Source organism: Theobroma cacao, chromosome 8, assembly GCF_053813885.1.
Source record: "Theobroma cacao isolate CCN51 chromosome 8, ASM5381388v1, whole genome shotgun sequence".
Taxonomy (NCBI): Eukaryota; Viridiplantae; Streptophyta; class Magnoliopsida; order Malvales; family Malvaceae; genus Theobroma; species Theobroma cacao.
The window spans coordinates 28,588,087-28,607,606 of record NC_142646.1 but is presented as its reverse complement, the minus strand read 5'-3'; the positions used below and the strand labels follow the sequence as shown (position 1 = coordinate 28,607,606).

Here is a 19,520-nt window from a genome sequence, read left to right as displayed (position 1 = left end):
ATATAACTTTTTTGGTCTTATTTTGCATGTATAGCAGGACCTCTCCTTTCAAATTCAGTTGCAGTAAACTGAGGACCCATCCGGGAGATGACGGGTACTGCAGTGTTTTGAAGCTAAGCGGCAATTGTATACTGAATTAAGCTTCTCATCACCTGGTGACTTGCAGGTCACGTACTCCACATCTAAGCAATAGGGAGGGCAGGCTTTAGCTTTTAAACTTGCTGCTGAAGATAAAACTGCAGCTGATCATTCGACCCTGGAATCAATTAATGTTATGCAATATGCTGAAAATAAGGCAAGGTACTTGAAAAGATTAAGCATGATTCATGTTCCACGACCTATGATTATGAGCTGTAGAAGTTCACATTGTCAGGACTGTAGATTGAACAATTGATGAAGGAAAAAGGATGCAAGAGTGAAATTAAGATTTCTGAAATTCTTATTGAATCAAGAATTGATTACAAGCTCAGATTTATAGTTGCAGATCCGTTAATATTAATTTAACGGTTTTTCTTGCACTTTGCAATCAGTCAAAGCCCTTCCCTCCATTTTATGTTAATCTGTAATGTGACTAAATCGAGTTACAAATTTTAATTTTGATTAACTTAATTTGTTTTAGGATCATGGGTATTTTAGTAAATGAATTAATTTCGTTAATTTGTTTGTGATTTGAGATGGGATTTATATGTATTTTATCTTAAATTATATTTATACATTCAGAATACTTTTAATCTAACAGATGTGAGATTTTTTTTATTATCATTTCAATACCTTCTCTCGTGTGTAAAAGACCATGAACCTACCACATGACATAAATCAACATACGAGAGATCCACCAAAGTTTGACGTGACAGATATTAAAATGGAGTCCCTGCCGATGGGTTTAAGCCCCAACCCAGCAACAATTACAATTGACTTTGAGAGTTGTTCCTTCATTAATCTGATATGACATTTAAGTTTGTTTGCCCCCCAGAAATAGTTGAGTCTGGTAGGAAGTTAGCATAATGTGTACACGTATACATGCAAATCATTTGACCAGGAAAATATAAACCAAACCAAACCCCGTTAACTATGGAGAAGAAGAGATCAGCCCTTCCATAGATTTGGAATGAATTTAACAGGAGAATGTTGTGAGAGATACAAGTCTTCCTGCATTGTCTTTAATTCAGGTGTGATATCCTCAACTCGCATTCATTAATTATGCCTCTCCTCTCTTCATTCTTTTGTTAATCCCAATATCTTAAAGATTGTTTTAACAAATCAGTGCATATTAAAATAGTCAGACATGAGCACAAGTGCATGATATAGATCTCCATGAACACATGTTTTAGTTATATTTCAGTGTGTTTTCCATATGAATTTCCTTGCTGTGTGACAACCAAAGCAGCAGATAAATTTGTATCCTACAGTAAATTCTGGGAATGTAATCTATTTTCTAGTGTTGAAGACATTTCAGATTTAAGGCATATGTTTAGTGTAGGATTCATCACGTTTGACAATCCATTCCCCTGCACCTTTCTTCTTCTTCTTCTGATGCAGCTGATTTTTCTCTTGATTCCTATAAGTTATGGTGTACTCTAATTATTGAAACCTGTATAGTAGGTGTTATTTATCACACCGATCACAAGGCTTTCTACAAAGTTTTCAACATTCAATTCTCTTCTTTAGGATTGTACATTTCTTTACTTTTTCTTGGTTGTTTACAGTTTTTAAAAGAATTTAATAACATACTGATACCGAACCGGAAGCCATTGTTGTTTTCCGAAAGTTACAAGTTAATCCTTGCCAGAGGATTCAAATTAACAATGGTATGGATCACAATTCACAACTTGTTAGTAATCATGTGAGAAAGCCAAGGGAACATCCGAAAGAAATCAAATAGAATTAGTGATTTTGTGCATTTTCCATGCTTCCAATGTCCTTTGAGCTTTTGTTACTGAAACTTGTTGTTCTAAGTTGTCACAGCATCAGAAACTTTAAGCAATATTTCCTTGGGTGGTACCTTTAAGTACTGTAGTGATAAAATTCAAACTTCCTTTTTAGCTAGTTGTAGTGGCCCAAACTTAAAGTTTGAAACATCTACATCTCTGATATAATCTACTAGGAACTAATCTGCAGAAGCAGTCTCTGAAATACTGTGGGATAAGTTGTGCAACAGATTATTGCATATCAGCTGCCAGTATATATCTTCCAATGAGGTTGATTAACTTGAGCCTATTTATATCTTCCTGAAGTCTGTTCAATCTCAATTTTTGTTGGTTTTCTTGTGACCTCTCTAGATATCCTCAGATGATGGCGACCATGGAGCCTTTTAGAGGGCAAGGAGGCATTCAGATGCTGCTAACTGCAGAACAGGAGGCCCAACACATAGTTTCCAGTGCAAGATGCTGTAAGCCTACTTCCAATTTCAAATCTCAAACTGATCAAAATTATGATATTATTGGATGATTAGTTGACTGAATATGCTGCTTGAGTACCTAACTTTGTTGTTTAATTAGAAGTTATCCCTCATCATATGGCACTTTCCTTTTTCCTTACAGTTTGCTTATGTTTTCCCTATTTCCATTTTGATGTGGCTTTTCACTTGAATCATGCATTGCTCAGTGAAGATGGCTAGGCTAAAGCAAGCAAAAGAAGAAGCTGAAAAGGATGTGGCCCTTTATCGCTCCCACATGGAAACTGAATACCAAAAGAAAATTTCCGAGGTACATACTAGCTAGTGGATGAATTATTTGCCCCTGCAATCATCATTCTAGACACATCTTTTGCCACAGAATGTTCATCTTCATAACCTTGATTTTACATTATCTGCTGTGTTGGCTTGAATCATTGCAGACAAGTGGAAGCTCCGGAAACACTGTGAAACAGCTCGAAGAGGAAACTGATATGAAGATTAAAAACTTGGAGGAATCAACCTCGAAGGTATCAAAAGAAATAGTTGACATGCTCATGAAGCACATTACAACTGTGAGGACTTGATACATGAAGGTATGTGAATCTAAACCAACACATGCAGAGCATTAGTCCTCTCTTCAAATTTTTCTTAATCTACAGAGAGTTTAAATATTGTTCATCTCGTTGCTGAACTTTGACTTCATTTAGTAATGGTACGTTTGGTTGGCGGAATAGACAGGAATGGAATAGAATAGTTATTATGTGAGATTAGAATGAGGTGGGAATAGAATAGAATAGTTATTACTTAGTTTGGTATGACAAAGGGAATATGACAAGAATAATTATTATGACTTATTGTAGTGTTTGATTGGTAACAATAATTTTGGAATAAGAAAGGAATAAAAAATAAAAAGACAAAAACACCCTTTATTATTTATGTGACATTTTATTTTTATTAGATTTTTTAAATATTGATAATCTAGAATTTAATTAAAATATTAATAATTAATCATTTGAATATTAACATTTATTTAATTTAAATATTATTATGATTAATTTTTATTTTATTTTATTTTTAAAATATTAATAATTGATAATTTCAATATTAATATTTATTTATATTTTAAAATATTAATATTTTACTTAATTTAAATATTATGATGATCAATTATTTTATTTTATTTTATTTTTAAAAATTAATAATTGATTATTTATTTAAAATATTAATAATAGATAATTTAAATATTAATATTTTATTTAATTTAAATATTATTATGATTAATTTTTTATTTTATTTTGTAAATATTAATAATTGGTAATTTATTTAAAATATTAATAATTGATGATTTAATTATTAATATTGTTTATCTAATTTAAATGATATTATGTTTATTTATTTTTAATTTATTTTGTTTTTAAATAGGAATAATTTATAATTTATTTTATTAATAATTGATAATTTAAATATTAATATTTTATTTATAATTTAATATTAATATTTTATTAAAAGTTGGAATCAAGTGAGAGAAAGAGGAGAGAGAGAAAAATAATATTTTATACCAATAAATTTTTAAATTTTCAAACTTGTAAGGGGTATTTTTGTCTTTATTAATTTTTGAATTTATTCCTCAACCATGGAATAGCTAATACCATGGGGGAGTGTGGTATTAGCTATTCCTTGGATCATTTTTCAACCAAACAAAGGAATCAAAATTCCTTGGGAATAAAGGGGGAATGGCTTAGCCATTCCCCCAACCAAACATGCTATAAGGGAGACTTAACTTTCCTTGCACGGCAATAGGAATTATATTATTTGCTATATGAACACAAGGGGTGTGTCCCTTTTGCAAAGATGGTTAGAATTCTTTTGCTAAAGTCTATAATAACTAAAGAAGACCTCAAACTGCAAAGAAATCAACTTATTAGCCAATTTTGTTCTCTTTCTTTCCTCTTATGATGCTTTTTTGATCCGTTCTTGTGCTTTCTGGGGTTGGACATCAAATGCATGATTCTTTCTAGGAAAATTCTTTGGGAAGAAAACAGATTCAGAGAAGGCCTCCCCAGAAGCATCTTACCTTTCATCTCTACATCAATTTATCTCTGTTGAAACTTAGCAATTCTATACTTTCCAATTGATGAACAGTTAAAAGAGACTGTAATCTGAATGATACTGTTAAAATTAGGTGGTTGACTGATGGATTAGATTTCCTATATCATATGAACATGCAGCATATGTCAGGTTGATTATTTACGTTCTCATATTATTCATGCCAATGTGCTATATTCCAAGTTCCTAACTTGAATACTAGTTATTCCTTTAGTCATATTATCATGCAATTAAGCAGGTTCCAATATCACCTTATAAACTTTATGTGGTTGAAAATGGGGCTGTTGTGTGTTATGTAAGATAAACCCTTTATATTTTTTTATCTATGGCATGCTATTGTTGGTCCAAAATCATCTTTACTGTAACCATGGCAGCTTTTTCATCCCAGTCTGCTAACAGTGACTTTATCTTTGTTATTTCAGAATACAATATGAAGCTGGATAAGAGAGTTATTGCAACACATGAAGGCAAAACTTGGTGCCCAAATTTTATTCCATCTGCGTGTTTGAGTGAAAGCTCTTTCTATCTCACATGCACACAACTTTGAGATATTCGTTTAATTGTTCTGTAATTGGCATTTTTGGCACTGAAAATAAACTATCCAGCAAATAACCATGGTAGGTTCTCATATTCTTCTTTCAATCCAGAAAACTTGCAATCAAACAACTAATGTCTCCTTGATTCAGTTCCATTATTGCAGAAGGCCTTCTGCAATATTCAAGCGGCAATGAAAAGAATGTGTTACAAATAGTAAAAAGAATATGTTGGTGGTAATGAAAAGGAAGATTGGAATAGTCCTTGAAATATTTAAGCAGTAATAAACAACGTGTAGAGAATAGGTACGCAGCAAAATAAGGTGAAGAAAATGTAGGGAATAGATAAACAGCAAAATAAGATAGAGAATATGACATAAAAGGGTTAAGTAGAAGATAATTCGAAAAGGAATATTCAAAGAGAGAATTAAATGTGAAAATCTATTTACCATTATGAAAAAAACTTGGGAATTTTTTGTTTACCCCTTAAAAATAACGTGTTTTTGTAAATAACTCTCAGGATAATTTTAACTATTTTTAGCCACCAGAATAGATTTTGGGACAAAAATACCCTTAATGAGCCATCTTCATTAGCGTGCACTCTCAAACAGGCAAAAAATGAGAGAAAAAAATAAATATGCAAAGATTGGTTGTGCAAAATACCTTTTTTTTTTTTGCGAAGGTTGTGCAAAACAAAATAATGTTGTATGAGATGAGTTTTCAGAGATTTGGGACATGACATTCGGATAATAGGAGAAGAGAGATATTAAATCGAACGAGGAACTGGTCGTCATGAATGGAAAGCTTGGCTAATGATGTGAAACCAGAAATCCTTGATACGGTGGTGAATTGAAAGGAGAAAGATGTGAATCCAAAGCAGGAAATGGTCCTACTATAGCAGGCCATATGTGAGACGGTTGTCGCAAGGCAGGGTTTAGAGTTTGTGAAACGTCATGTTGGGAATGTATGACATGGCTGTGACACGGCACTGCTCAGAGTTGGTGAGACGCCATGAAGGGAATCTGTGAGACTCCAGAGTTAAGAGTTGGTCACACGCCATGGTGGGAATCTGTGACACACTAGAGTTAAGAGTTGGTGACATGGCATGGAGGGAATCTGTGACACGCTAGCGTTCAGAGTTCGTGAGATGCCATGGAGGGAATCTGTGACACGCCAGAGTTAAGAGTTGGTGACACGCCATGGAGGGAATCTGTGACACGCTAGCGTTTAGAGTTCGTGAAATGCCATGGAGGGAATCTGTGACACTCTAGAGTTCAGAGTTGGTGACACGCTATGGAGGGAAGCTGTGACACGCTAGAGTTCAGAGTTGGTGACATGCCATGGTCATGGTTTAGAGTGTGTGACACGGCATTGCTTGAAAAGCTGACACACCATGGTCATGGTTTAGAGTGTGTGACACGGTGGTGCTTGAGCAGCTGACATGTCATGGTTTGAAATAGAGAGAGGAAAAAAAATAAGCAGTTAACGTGGTAATCGTTTGGACTTTCATTGAATTAATTCCCCTTTTTCAAAATAAATAAGAATATTAGAAGGCCATTTTTCATTTTAAACAGTTATTATTTAGAATTCGTAACGTCTGTGTGATTCATTTCTCATTCCCGCTGGTACCGAAGTGTTTGAGAAGGCTCTTTGCAAGCGTAACGACACCACAACACTAGCAACAATGTCGACCATGAATGAAGAGGTCAGTGAGTCTCAAATTAAAACATTCTTATGTTTGTTAATTTTTTAGTTTTTTCTTGGGTTTGTTTGATATGTTCGGGTTTTTTGTTTTGTTTTGCAAATGTTTAGACTGTGTTTTCTTGGTGGTTTGATGGTTGTTGGGGTTAAGTCGTAGTGGTTTTAGGGGTTTTGGGTGTTTACCGTGTGACGCCATTATTATTATAGTTAGTTATTGGCGTGTCAGCTTTATATGATTTGATTTGATATGCATGGCGTGTGAGAGCATTTTACTTTATATGCATGGCATGTGAGAACATTTTACTTGATATGCATGGCGTGTGACAGCATTTTTGTCAAGCCCAGCCATAAATTATCTACCATGTTACACATGAGACTAACAGAGTGATTGTATATTAGAACAACCCCAGAAGAATATTTAAAAGTCGATATTATGCTTAGAAGTACAAGTAAGTCGATTTATACCTCAAACTAATTAAAATAGGGATTTTAAGGTGAAATTAAGAGTTTCACAGTTCAGGGATGACTCAAAATGGTGATTTGGAGTTCGATGATCAATTTGGAGTTAAACTGAAATTTTCACTATCTAGAGGCAAAATGGTCATTTGCCACCTGGGGACAAAATGAAAATTTTAAAAAAAGGTTTTTTTGGTCCCATTTGACTTATTGGAGTATGATTTAAGTATTGGAGTATGATTTGAGGTTTAGAAGTGAAAAATTTTAATTTTGGTATAATTTGGAGTATAGGGGTGAAATGGTAATTTTGCCATCCCGAGGGCAAATCGATAAATTTTCACCCCCGACACTTGTCAAGACCAAGAGATTTTATTCATCATGGAAATGGATAAACATGAGAAATGTGTGGTGGAGAATTAAAAGTCAAATATTTAAAATTTGAACCAATAAGGAAATGCCATGTGTCATGCTTTTTATTATTTTATTGTTTCTTTATAAAAAGGCATAAAAATCAGCCCATTTCTCCCATAGTGGTCAGCCAAACCAAGAGCAAAGAAGAAAAAAGGGAGAAAAGAAAAACAAAAACCCTAGGTGGAGAAATTCAAGGGAAAATTGGTGAAAATTCAAGGAAACAAGTGACAAAAGGTAAAATTTCTTGATTTTGACTTGTGATCTATCTTTCCCATGCATTTTTCCTCATTTTTCATGGTTAAATTACATGTTTCATGATGAATTCATGGCTGGTTGGAATGGGTATGGAGAGAGAATGATGTTAGATTGATTTGATTCTAAGTTATGTTAGTGTTTTTAGTTAGTTAAGCATGTTTAGAAACAAAACAACAAGAAAAGAATCCATTTTCCCCATGAACCTTCAATGGCCGAACCCTATGTGAAGTGTAGAAGTAATGAATTGATTTTGTGATCAAGTGAATTGGTTAAAAAATTGATGAAATGATGATTTATGGTGAAAAAATGGAATGGGAAAATTTTTAGTGAAAGTGCACCACAATGGTCGAAATTTTCAAGAAGAATTGTGAGGGTTGTTAGGCTAAATTTTAGATTATTGGAATTGTAGTTAGTGAATTGAAATATTAAAAATGAAATGGAGCAATTTGGAGCCAAATCGGACACAATTGTCATTTAATCGGGTAATAGGCTGAATTAGGTCAGCACCGCATTTAAGCGATAGTCGGATAAGTTGCATATCATATCATGCATATACATCGAGCCTGAATTGATTTTATAATGGTCAAGCATTGATGTGGTGAATTATGTATTGTACATTATGGATAGGTGGTGAGTAAATTACACTGGTAAAAGTACAGAGATTGTGCTTGGAGATTGGGATTAGGAGTACATCGACTCCTAAAACTGTGAGTAAACTTATTATCGTCTTAATTATCTAGAGTAGTTTATAAAATTGTGTGATTTTATGAAAAATGGGTTTAAATGGTAAATTGCTATGTTTTAGGAGAAATTGTGATTTTATAAAATGATTTTATAAATTTTCTGAAAAATTGAATACTGGTTTTGAAAATAGAGTAATTGGAGACTGCCTGCTTGTGTTGTAAATTTATGACTTTAAATTGAATGGCTTATGATAATAAATGAGCGTGAATGGCTAAACTAATTTTTGGTATTAGAATTATTTGTACTGTGTATTCAACCTTAAGAGGCTAGGTTACGATAAATTGCCATGTCATACAAAAAAAGATTTTATAAATCAGGTGGTAGATAAAATAATCCATAGTCACTGCAGTGGTGGGAGTTTCCGTGGACTGCCTATGATTGGGGCACTGTAACTCAATTATATATTTACCTCCAAGGGGAGATGATGGATGAAGTATCTCTTGAGGTAAAGATTCGAGTGCACTTCACGTGGACCACTGCGTGAGAGTGAGACTCAGCCAATGCTAAGACATGGCTAAAATTTCGGATGTAAAGACATTTAACAGCCTTGGCGAACTCGGTTGTGATAACCCTAGATCACGGTATCCCTGATAACTGAGTATGAGAATGATTTTTGGCACGAGCCAAGTTTTTCAGGAAATCATAAGCCTAGTTGTTTATTTGGTTGAAATGAGTTGAAAGGTAATGAAATTACAATATGATGACTTATTTTAATTCATCTCCATTTACTCGCCTTTAGATAGTTTATATGGTGTCTGTTTACTCACTGAGATTTTATAATCTCACCACCCTCATTTCCTCACATTTCAATCTCGAGGAATTTTATAGTTAGTTGTCTTTGACAAGGACCTTCATTTGGACTTGAATCGACAAAAGCTATAGGTTTTCAGCTTTCGATACATTTTGATTAGATGTGGGCCCACGTGTCATTGTAAAAGTAATTTTATGCTTTGGTTATTTGCTTTATAGTATATATGAATATGATTAACTTTTACGCTATAAGAATTATTTACCGATAGCTTTATAAAAAATTATTTTACAAGAAAATAGTTTATTTTATTGAATATTTTTATTATATTCAAATGGTCAAATTTTCACTTCAAATGAACGTTTTAGATACTTAATTTGTTTTTAAATCACTAAATATATATTTTTTGCTTACCTACTACATTTTTAGCAAGTTTTGAGATTTTCGACGAAAAATGACGAAAATGCCCTTGTGAGCCAAAAAATAATATGTTATGTTTTGATTTGGAAATGACTCGTAATCCTTCGAATTATGATATTTGATAACTATTGCTCACCGGGGAAGTGTGAAAGCTGATACCAGAGCCTTGCGAGGTTTCGATCGGCAGTCGGGGTGAAGAATGTCTGTCGAGGCTTTGCGACGGTTGTCACGGGCCCGATGGGGAGTTCCGAGTCTTGACAATTTTGCTTAATATGCATGGCGTGTCACAACATTTAACTTGTTATGCATGGCGTGTCACAACGTTTAACTTGTTATGCATGGCGTGTCACAACGTTTAACTTGTTATGCATGGCGTGTCACAACGTTTAACTTGTTATGCATGGTGTATCACAATATTTTACTTGTAATGCATGGTGTGTCACAACATTTTGCTTGCTATGCATGGCGTGTCACAACATTTATTTCTTATTTATGTCTTCAGTATACCTTGTTGCATATGACGGCTTAACTCACTAGTGCATGTGTGCCATGTTTTGCAGATCCAGTGCAGATAGTATGAGGATCTTGACAGTTTGATGATAGTGCCAAGGGAGAAGTGGGCGTTCAACGTCGCAATTAACACCCACTGTAAGTGGTCGCAGCTGCATTACATCACAAAGACTCTTCAACAGAAAGGGGAATACAATGCAGTTAAGCGTACTTGCTTCGGAATGCTCCTGGGCGTCTATCCACAGGGGTACTTTTGCCTCGGTCTCTTTCACAACATCATGATTTGCCGGATCACTGAGAGCCAGTCAATGGACCATGAGCTATGGTTTGCCATTGGCAAGAGCAAGGCGCGACTATCAAAGTAGGAGTTCTGCCTCATCACCGAGCTGAAGTTTGGTCCAATGCTCGATGTGTTCAGACGATCATACGAGGTTGCTGCGGAGGGAATTCATGACAAATACTGGAATAGGTAGGAGAGCGTTAAGCTGCAGGCTTTGCTTGATACGTTCCGCGGGGGTAACTTTCAGTGACCAGGAGACGTGACCAAGATGGCACTCGTCTTGATCGCGAGTAACATTTTATTTGGTCAAGACTACCGTAGACGGGTGACGCCTTGGTTGCTGTCATTGGTGGAGGACATCGACGCTTGGAATGTCTTCTCATGAGGGCACTATGTTTGGAAGCTAACCTTGGACTACCTTTTGAAGGGGTTCGAAGCGCCTGACTCAAGCGTGACAAAGGAAACTCGGTTATGTTACAACATTTACGGATTCGCATGGGTGATACAGGTACTATCACGTAACATTTTCAGTTTCCTTTTGAAAAAAAAATTATGGGTGCACTCGTTTATGATTTACGGTATGATAATGGTTACGTTTGACATGCAATTCTAGGCAATGTAGGTAATTTTGGCCCTCCCAAAAATAGTTGCCCCCTCTGATTTGAAGAACAAAGTCTACCCACGAATGTGCAGATGGGATTGCAATCAGAAGCCAAAAGACTTCTACAAGGTAATTTAGAAGTTAGAGTCATCTGACCATGTGAGTGAATAGCTACTTAGAGTCATCTGACCATGTGAGTGAATAGCTACTAATTTTTACGTTATATTTGTATAATAATTTTCCCTATTCGATAATGACAACATTTTAATTGTTTATTTACAGTTGTGGGCATCGAAGACGTTGGAACCCACCGCGGATAAGGCCCTCCGGGAGTATTTTGTGGACTTTCATGTCCCGTTATTGGAGGGCCACAAGTACTTGCCAATAAGGCACATGGAGGATTAGTTGGATTGGGGCTAGGTGCGAGGCAAAAAAAGAGAAGCTTGAAGGAGAAAAGAGCCTCTGGTGGCATGAAGCTGATGCGCACCGTCGCTGCTTTAGTTGATGAGTTGTCGGGCCCTGAGTTGATGGACGAAGGAGACGACCATGGTCAAGGCAGTGAACAGCTGGTAAGGACAATTGTAACGGTTTTGTGTTCTCTAATTCCATATATGATTATCGAATAACATTTTTGTGTTTACAGTTGGACCATGCGTTAGCAGCTCCAAAGCCACCCACAGGTTCCCCTCAGACGCATAGTGGAAACGACCCCTCGATAAGATCGATTTTAACAGTTTGTGTTCTACATTCTCACATATGTTTATCGAGTAACACAGTAATTTCTGTAATTGTGGTTTATGGAAGTGACGACAAGTCCTCAAGCACCGATTTATCCGGCTCAACCGCAGACTGTTAATGAGTAGGCGGTAAGGAAATTAAAGTTGTAACGGTTAATGTTCAACAATTCGATACATGATTATTGAATAACACAATTATTTATGTAATTGCAGTTTGTGAAAGCTATGACAAGTCTTCAAGCACTGACCGGTCCGACTCTACCCAGACAGCTAACGAGCCGGTGGTAAGGATATTAAAGTTGTAACGATTAATGTTCAACAATTCCATACATAATTATTGAATAACACAGTTATATATATAATTGCAGTTTGCGAAAGCGACGACAAGTCCTCAAGCACTGATTGGTTTAGCTCCACCTCAGACTGCTAACTAGCCGTCGGTTAGGATATTAAAGTTGTAACGATTAATATTCAACAATTCCATATATGATTATTGAATAACACAGTTATATATGTTATTGCAGTTGACCCAATCGAGAACAGTCAATGACGGAGCAATCACTACCCGCTAACTTCGACGGATCATGCGCAAGCATGAAAAAGAGATGTTGGAGCTGAAGGCTTCAATTCAGTCATTGAGTCTAGCAATGTAGACGCTTGAGGCCCGTATCGTTGCTCGGATTCTTGACGACCTTAAATCACAACTACGCTATTTTATCTTCGCTTGTATTTTGATGGTTTACGTTTAACAACTGTTTAGACTGTGTTTTCTTGTTGGTTTGATGGTTTTTGGGGTTAAGTGGTAGTGGTTTAAATAGTTTTTGGTCATTAGCGGGTCAAGACATTTGTATTATAGTTAGTTATTGCCGTGTCAGCCTTAGCATGTGACAACATTTTACTTGATATGCACGACGTGTCACAACATTTTACTGTTTATGGTTTGTGGTATTTTATGAGCTAAGTAACTGTTTTTCCCATTTTGTACGGTGGTCCATCTCACTGTGTTGGTCTGGAGCACGATGATGCTGATTATGGACCACATCATGAACCTGGTGTTGACATTGACGATGGCATTCTTGGTGCTGACGGAGAGCACGTAACTCAAGTCAATGACGTCGTCGATGAAGCTGTGGCAGTGGATGTCACCCTTCAATCAGATGATGCTGAAGGAAAGCATGTTCCTTTGCTCGAGTCCATTATCGATGCATCTGCTGGAGGGGATGGGGAGCCTGACTCAATCGTGGCTAAAGAAGAGCATCTTCTTTCGGCCGATGCATTCGTCAACGCAGTAGCAGGAGCTATCGTTCTTTATCGTGAGAGCACTTTTGATGCAGTTGAGATACGATCGTCGTCACTAGAGTCATCTGCTATCCATGATGGTGCAGCAGAAATTTCAGACCCAACTGAGCAGGCACGGCTAAAAATAGCGAGCAAATACATGGCAAGCCCGTTCGTCGACCCCTTAGTAACCTGTCGAGATGTGAAGGATAAAATCGTAGAAGACTATGAAGCTTTCAGGAAAGACGAGTCCGCGAGATAAGATCATAAATAACATTGCAAATATTATTTTTTAATGAAACATTAATCCACCAAGACTTATGAAATTCATTATGTTACATATGTAGGCGTAACGTCGACATCTTAGGGGATTAAAGGGCGGACTTTTTCATAACCTTAGAGGATCTCAATGAGGAAATGATAAGTGAACATATCAACGCATGCCTCAGCCTACTCTGCAAGCGAATGACAAGGCTGAAATCGAAGTTGTACACTACTCGTGCATGCGTGGTTGACACGATATTCTTCGTAAGTTTATTTGAAAATTGTTCAATTCTATAAATGCTAAGCTTTTGATTGCATGAAGTGTAAGATAATGTTTACATGTTTCACAAGACACCATCCATATGCTACACACGAAATTTCCAATAAAAGATGCTCGGGCCACAATGCAAATTCCAGATGAGTTGCGGGGGTATGTGGAGGGTGAAAGGCCGACATACGCCAAAAAATGGGAAGATGTGGATTTCATCCTCGTGCCTTGCAACGTTGGTGGGCATTAGGTGATTGCGAAGATCGACTTGGTGAGGTGGACGATCAAGGTGCTAGACTCCGCAAGAACTTCGGATTCTACGGATAACGGAGTTCGTGCGGGTCAGATGACACCCTTAATGACAATGATGCCATTCATCGGCCACCAAGCCAGTTATTTCAACAACATACGTCGGAAGAGACAGGATTTGACTTCAATGCCATTGGATATTCATTTGCCAAAAGCTAAAGTGCATCGGTAGAATGATAGTGTTAGTTGCGGTATGTTCATGATAGGGTACATAGACCATATTTTGCAATAAGAAAAGATCGGAGTTAAGTAGAATATGATTGCAAAAATGCATCAGCAATACGCTCTAAAATTTTTTTTCCAACAGTTGTGAGAGTGAACCCTGAACATATCGGCCCTTGTCTGTACAATTTTTTTGTATACAGAATTTTTTTATACAATTAATTTTTGACACAAATTTTTTGTATACACAATTTGTTTTATACAATTCATTGTATACAGAATTAATTCTTTCTGTATACACAATATACTTTATATAATTATTGTATACATAATTTATTTTATGCAATTCATTATATACAAAATTAATTCTTTCTTTATACACAATATACTTTATACAATTATTTTATACATAATTAATTTTTTTGCCTATACACAATTAATTTGATACCAAATGAATTTTTTTCCTTTTCTATGCTTAATATATTTAATTTGATACACAGTCGCAAGAAGTCAGCATGTGACGCCATAAATATGCTACCATTCAGCATGTCCCTACATCCATCTGCTTGCACTCAGTGTGTCACCCCATAATCTGCAAGAAGTCAGCGTGTGACGTCATAAATCCGCTAACACTCAGCGTGTCAGCTGATAAATCTGCTTGCACTCAGCGTGTCCCCACATACATCTGCTTGCACTCAGCGTGTCACCACATAAATCTGTAAGAAGTTAGCCTGTGACGTCGCAAATCCACTAGCATTCAACATGTCAGCCAATAAATCTACTTCCACTCAGCGTGTCAGCCCATAAATCTGCTTCTATTCAGCGTGTAAACCCATAAATTTGCTTCCACTCAGCGTGTGAAAACAATTGGGCCGTGCCATGTCACGCCATAAATCTCTAGATACTCAGCGTGTCAGCATTAGTGTGTGACAACATTTTATGCATGGCGGGTCTATGAGACCTCAACCTCTATAGGCTTGTAATTAAGTATAGATGTAATAACACGAGCTATGGGTAGTTTCATCATTTCTTCTAATAAGCTCTCAGAAGAAAGTTTTATGATATTTTAAGGTCTAAATAGGCATAATAATGTATTTTGGGTGCCAAGGAGACAAGAGGAGGTAAGAGGAAATTTTTGGAATAAAATAATATTAAAATATTAATATTTTATTCAATATCAAAATTTTTCATGAAGAAGGAGTATATGGTCAATCTAAGTAGGGGAGAAGAAGAATGAAAGAATTTTGAAGAAAAATGACGTTAATGGGGCTACGTATCTTTATTAAGTAAAGATAACGCGCGCAAGTAAATAGTTTTAATATTATGGGAATACCGCGTTAGAGTATAAACTTCATACCTTGTTTGTACATCTGTGGAAGAAGGTAATAGAAGGAAATTGGAGTTAAACGAGTGATGGGAGGACTAAGTTACAATGGAAGGAAACAAAAAGGGTAAAATTATCATTTTGCATCTTGAGTCAAAATTTTAAGTTTTCGTAAACCCGAATAGTTTAGATCATTGTGGACCTTGTCCTAGTGTCAAAAGAATAAAAAGACTGCACAAAGGATGGGAGAAAAACAAGTTAACTTGCAAAATGGCATTTTCATAATTTCTAAGGGAATTGGATAAGCTTATGCTATAAGCATCTTGCTTTCAGTAGCTTCTCACATCTTTTTTAGCAGCTTTTCTCCTTTTCACGTTGCTTCCATCCTCCATGGAAGCTTGATATCCAGCTTTATAACCTTTCTCAAATTAGCTTAAATTTTCATGCTTTTGGTGCACCTTTTCCTAAATCCTTATGCTATTCCATTCTCTCTCTTTAAAACCCTTGAAAAATCTTGATTCCATACTTTCTCTCACTAGCTAGGTGTTTAGAGAGAGAAAGAGAGAAAAAGCCCTATAATAGCTTAGGAATTGTTGAAAAGAAATTCAAAGTTACTAAACTATCAAGGTGAGTAGTAAATTAGCATTGGGTTTTAAGTGTTGATAATGTTTAATGATTGAATTGTGGGTTTATTGTTGAGATTGTGTATTGACTCTATTGTGACTAGGATAGTGGGAATAGATAGCCATTTAAAATGGCAATTGAAAGCTAGCTAAGGGATAGCTTTTAGGGTTTATAAGTATGAATTGACATTATGGTGATGTTAATTTGATGTTAGGTTCCAACGAAGCCCCATTATCCCAATTGGACCATTAGGGAGGTTAGAGTTGGCTAAAGGCTCAAATACTACTGGTGAGTGAACTGCATGTCAAAACTTGTTTTGGAAATGTGAATGAAATTGCACAAAGCATTTGAATAATTTTATACAACTTTATCTTAAAACAAGTGCCTTGGGAACAAGCTTTTGCTAAATGGTTTTATGTTGTGATATGTGGTTGTTATTGATTCATGCACCATTTCATTATGATGACTATAACCGTGTGTGTGCACGATGTGGGGGGATGTACACGATGGCACTGATTGTGCACGATGTGGGGGGATACACATGATGGCACCAGCTATGTGCACGATGTGGGGGGATGTACATGAGCCGTGTGTGATTATACTGATATTGGTGTTTATCTATGCATTTATATAAATACATCTATGTTTATGAAATCAAAGTTCATGAGTATGGTATATCGTCTTGCATATGTGAATCTTGCATGTTGAACATTGAAAGTTGCTAAGTATTGTCAAATTGGTGTTCATTGCAACAAGAAATTTGGCTGCAGTGAAATGGATTCTCACTACCGCTAGAAATTTCCAGTGATGGTACAGTATTGTCACTTTGACAGTGATTTTGACTACATTTCGATTAGAACTGGGCAAATTGGTAAACAGTAAAGTCGTAGCCCTACCTCTTAGCTTTCTAATGACCTAACAAGCATGTCAATTGGACCTATGAAGTGGAAGATATGCTTGAAAAATCGAACCATATGCAAACCAAGAATGCCTTTTTCTGCAGTGAGAAACGTGCTATCACGTTGCTACCTTGCTCGGGTTCTAATATAATTTCCTCCACTCCCTTATCTTCATGATTGAGCATGGGTCTTTGCAATACTAAGAGTCCACTGATCATTGTCCAAAACAAGGGGGTTTAAGAAAAAAAATTAAACCAAAATGCATTGTTTTCAAAACAAGTGCATCATGATTTCCAAATTTTCCTTATAAATTGCTTGTTCCCTTCCTTGTTCACTTATTGGGTTTATACTCACCGTTTTCAACTTTATGTTTTCAGATCACGAGACAGCTGGTAGCTAGGTCGAGGTGTCTTCATACATTCGACCCTTGGTAGGTGTCTCGGCATTCAGTAGCTGTATATTCGTTCGAATATCTCCGCTGGAAGTCGAGTATTTTTTTTTGTTGTGTATAGATAAACCCCATGAAAATTATTAAGCCATATGTTTAGACAATGTATGTATATTTTAATGAGTATGCCACTATAAGATGGTAATAACTATCACTATTTTGATTCAAAGTTATGAAATGTTACTTAGCAATATTGGATGAGATAATGAGCAGAATAATAGATAGGCTTGCTTAGGCTTAGTGGACTACGTACACTAGGCCCTTGCGCCGGTCATGGCCCAGAATTTGGGTCGTGACAGACTTGGTATCAAAGCCCTAGGTTGTCTATGTCCTAGGACTTCTTTTGTTGGTCTAGCGGAGAGTCGAGTCTTTATGTGGAAACTTTAATTGTAAAGTGTGAACTGCGGCACATTTTATGACTAAGGGACCGCATAAATTCCCTATCTTAGAAACCCCCTTTTGCCTTAAATATGATTATAAATATATTTAATAACAAGTGTTTGCTCTTGTCTAGGTAAGAATACCGCCTAAGACACGAGTTGCCTCAAGACGGATGAGGGAACAAGATGCTTCTAATGAGATGATAGATAAGCCACAAGCATCCACCCTAAAGGGTTGAGGTAAACGTGGCAGGGCCACTAGGCCAGTGAGGGCGGATACTCTTGTGAGTAGATGAGATGGGGGACAGTCCTCGGGCGAAGTGGATAGACAGCCCACTGGGGGCATTACCATTGAAGACTTGGCAGCAGGCCTCAAGGGAGTTAATCGGGTTGTAAAGATGATGGTAGCCCATATGGACGATATACAAAAAGTGGTAGAGGGGAGACCTACAGTACAAGAATCCCCTAGCTCCCAAGGACAGGCCGATCACCAACATCATGAGGTTGAGAGGGGGACCCTTAGAGATTTCTCTTCCTGATTTTCTTAAACTCAAGCCTTCGTCATTTTCAGGTTCTGATGCATCGGAGAAGCCCCAAATCTTCTTAGATAAGATGGAGAAAATATGTAAAGCTTTGGGATGCTCTAGTGACCGACAGACGCAGAACCGTTGACTTGGAATGAGTTCAGTACAGCCTTTCTAGATCGATTTCTATCACTTAGTGTACGTAACGCTAGAGTTAGAGAGTTTGAGACTTTGGTGCAGACTTCGAGTATGACTGTGTTAGAATACGACATCAAATTCATGCAGCTAGAGCGGTATGCTCCCTATCGAGGGGATGAAGATTCAAAGGTTTGTGGATGGGTTAGTGGAGCCATTGTTTAGGGCTGTGGCATCTCGAGATTTCAATACCTACTCTGCAGCAGTGGATTGTGCTCAGCGGATTGAGATGAGGACCACTGAGAGTAGGGCTACGAGAGATAGAGCAAAAAAGGCCAAAACAGAGGGTTATCAAGGCCGTAGAGATTTTAGTAGTGGGATGTCATCTTCTAGCCGTTAGTGTCCACAAAAAGGCTCACGATTGCCCCAAAGGGGGAGTGACTCGCTTGGCGTTAATATTAGGGCGGGACAGAGAACCTTTAGTTATGGGAGGCAACAAAATTCTAGACAGGGTAGTCAAGTCACCCACCCTTGTGATACTTGTGGGAGACGGCATAGTGGACGATGCTTCCGTAATAAGAGAATTTGTTTTGGGTGTGGTCAACTTGGACACATTAAGAGGAATTGTCTGATGGCACATCAATCACCAGATTCTGTTCGTGGCTCCACCTAGCCAGCTTCGTTTGTTCTTTCAGTTGTTGCCTCATCTGGTCGAGAGGCTAGTGGATCTAGAGGTAGAGGCGCTAGTACTTCTTTTCAAGGCAGGCCATCTGGGTCCGAACGTCAGAGTTCTGCAGGTAGGGGTCAAGCAAAGGTGTTTGCTTTAATATCGTAGGAGGTCCAGACATCTAATACAGTGGTCTCAAGTACTCTTTCCGTTTGTAATATGAATGCTCGAGTTTTGTTTGATCTTGGTGCTACCCACTCTTTTGTCTCTCTATGTTTTGCATCTCGTTTGGGTAAAGATCGTGTTAGGAGAGAAGAACAATTAGTAGTGTCTACTCCTTT

At 36.9% G+C, this 19,520-nt stretch overlaps 2 protein-coding genes across 2 annotated transcripts; one reads left to right on the top strand and one right to left on the bottom strand.

The window, feature by feature from the left end:
* Positions 1–54: 54 nt before the first annotated feature.
* Positions 55–1,752, bottom strand: LOC108663041 (serine-type endopeptidase inhibitor). The gene is made up of 2 exons (XM_088809284.1): positions 1,743–1,752; positions 55–242 (listed from the first exon to the last, which is right to left on the bottom strand). Exons 1-2 carry the CDS (start codon positions 1,750–1,752, stop codon positions 55–57), a joined length of 198 nt encoding a protein of 65 aa, XP_088665410.1.
* Positions 1,111–5,080, top strand: LOC18592995 (V-type proton ATPase subunit G1-like). Its single transcript, XM_007019993.3, has 5 exons — positions 1,111–1,169; positions 2,280–2,389; positions 2,605–2,705; positions 2,836–2,988; positions 4,924–5,080. Exons 2-4 carry the CDS (start codon positions 2,290–2,292, stop codon positions 2,977–2,979), a joined length of 345 nt encoding a protein of 114 aa, XP_007020055.3. The 5' UTR covers positions 1,111–1,169; positions 2,280–2,289; the 3' UTR covers positions 2,980–2,988; positions 4,924–5,080.
* Positions 5,081–19,520: the final 14,440 nt, after the last annotated feature.

Bases quoted from the DNA above. Each gene is read 5' to 3' on its own strand.
- LOC18592995 (XM_007019993.3), top strand. From the start codon at position 2,290: ATGATGGCGACCATGGAGCCTTTTAGAGGGCAAGGAGGCATTCAGATG. The intron at 2,390-2,604 runs GTAAGCCTACTT...TGCATTGCTCAG, and splicing joins AGTTTCCAGTGCAAGATGCT to TGAAGATGGCTAGGCTAAAG. The intron at 2,706-2,835 runs GTACATACTAGC...GAATCATTGCAG, and splicing joins ACCAAAAGAAAATTTCCGAG to ACAAGTGGAAGCTCCGGAAA.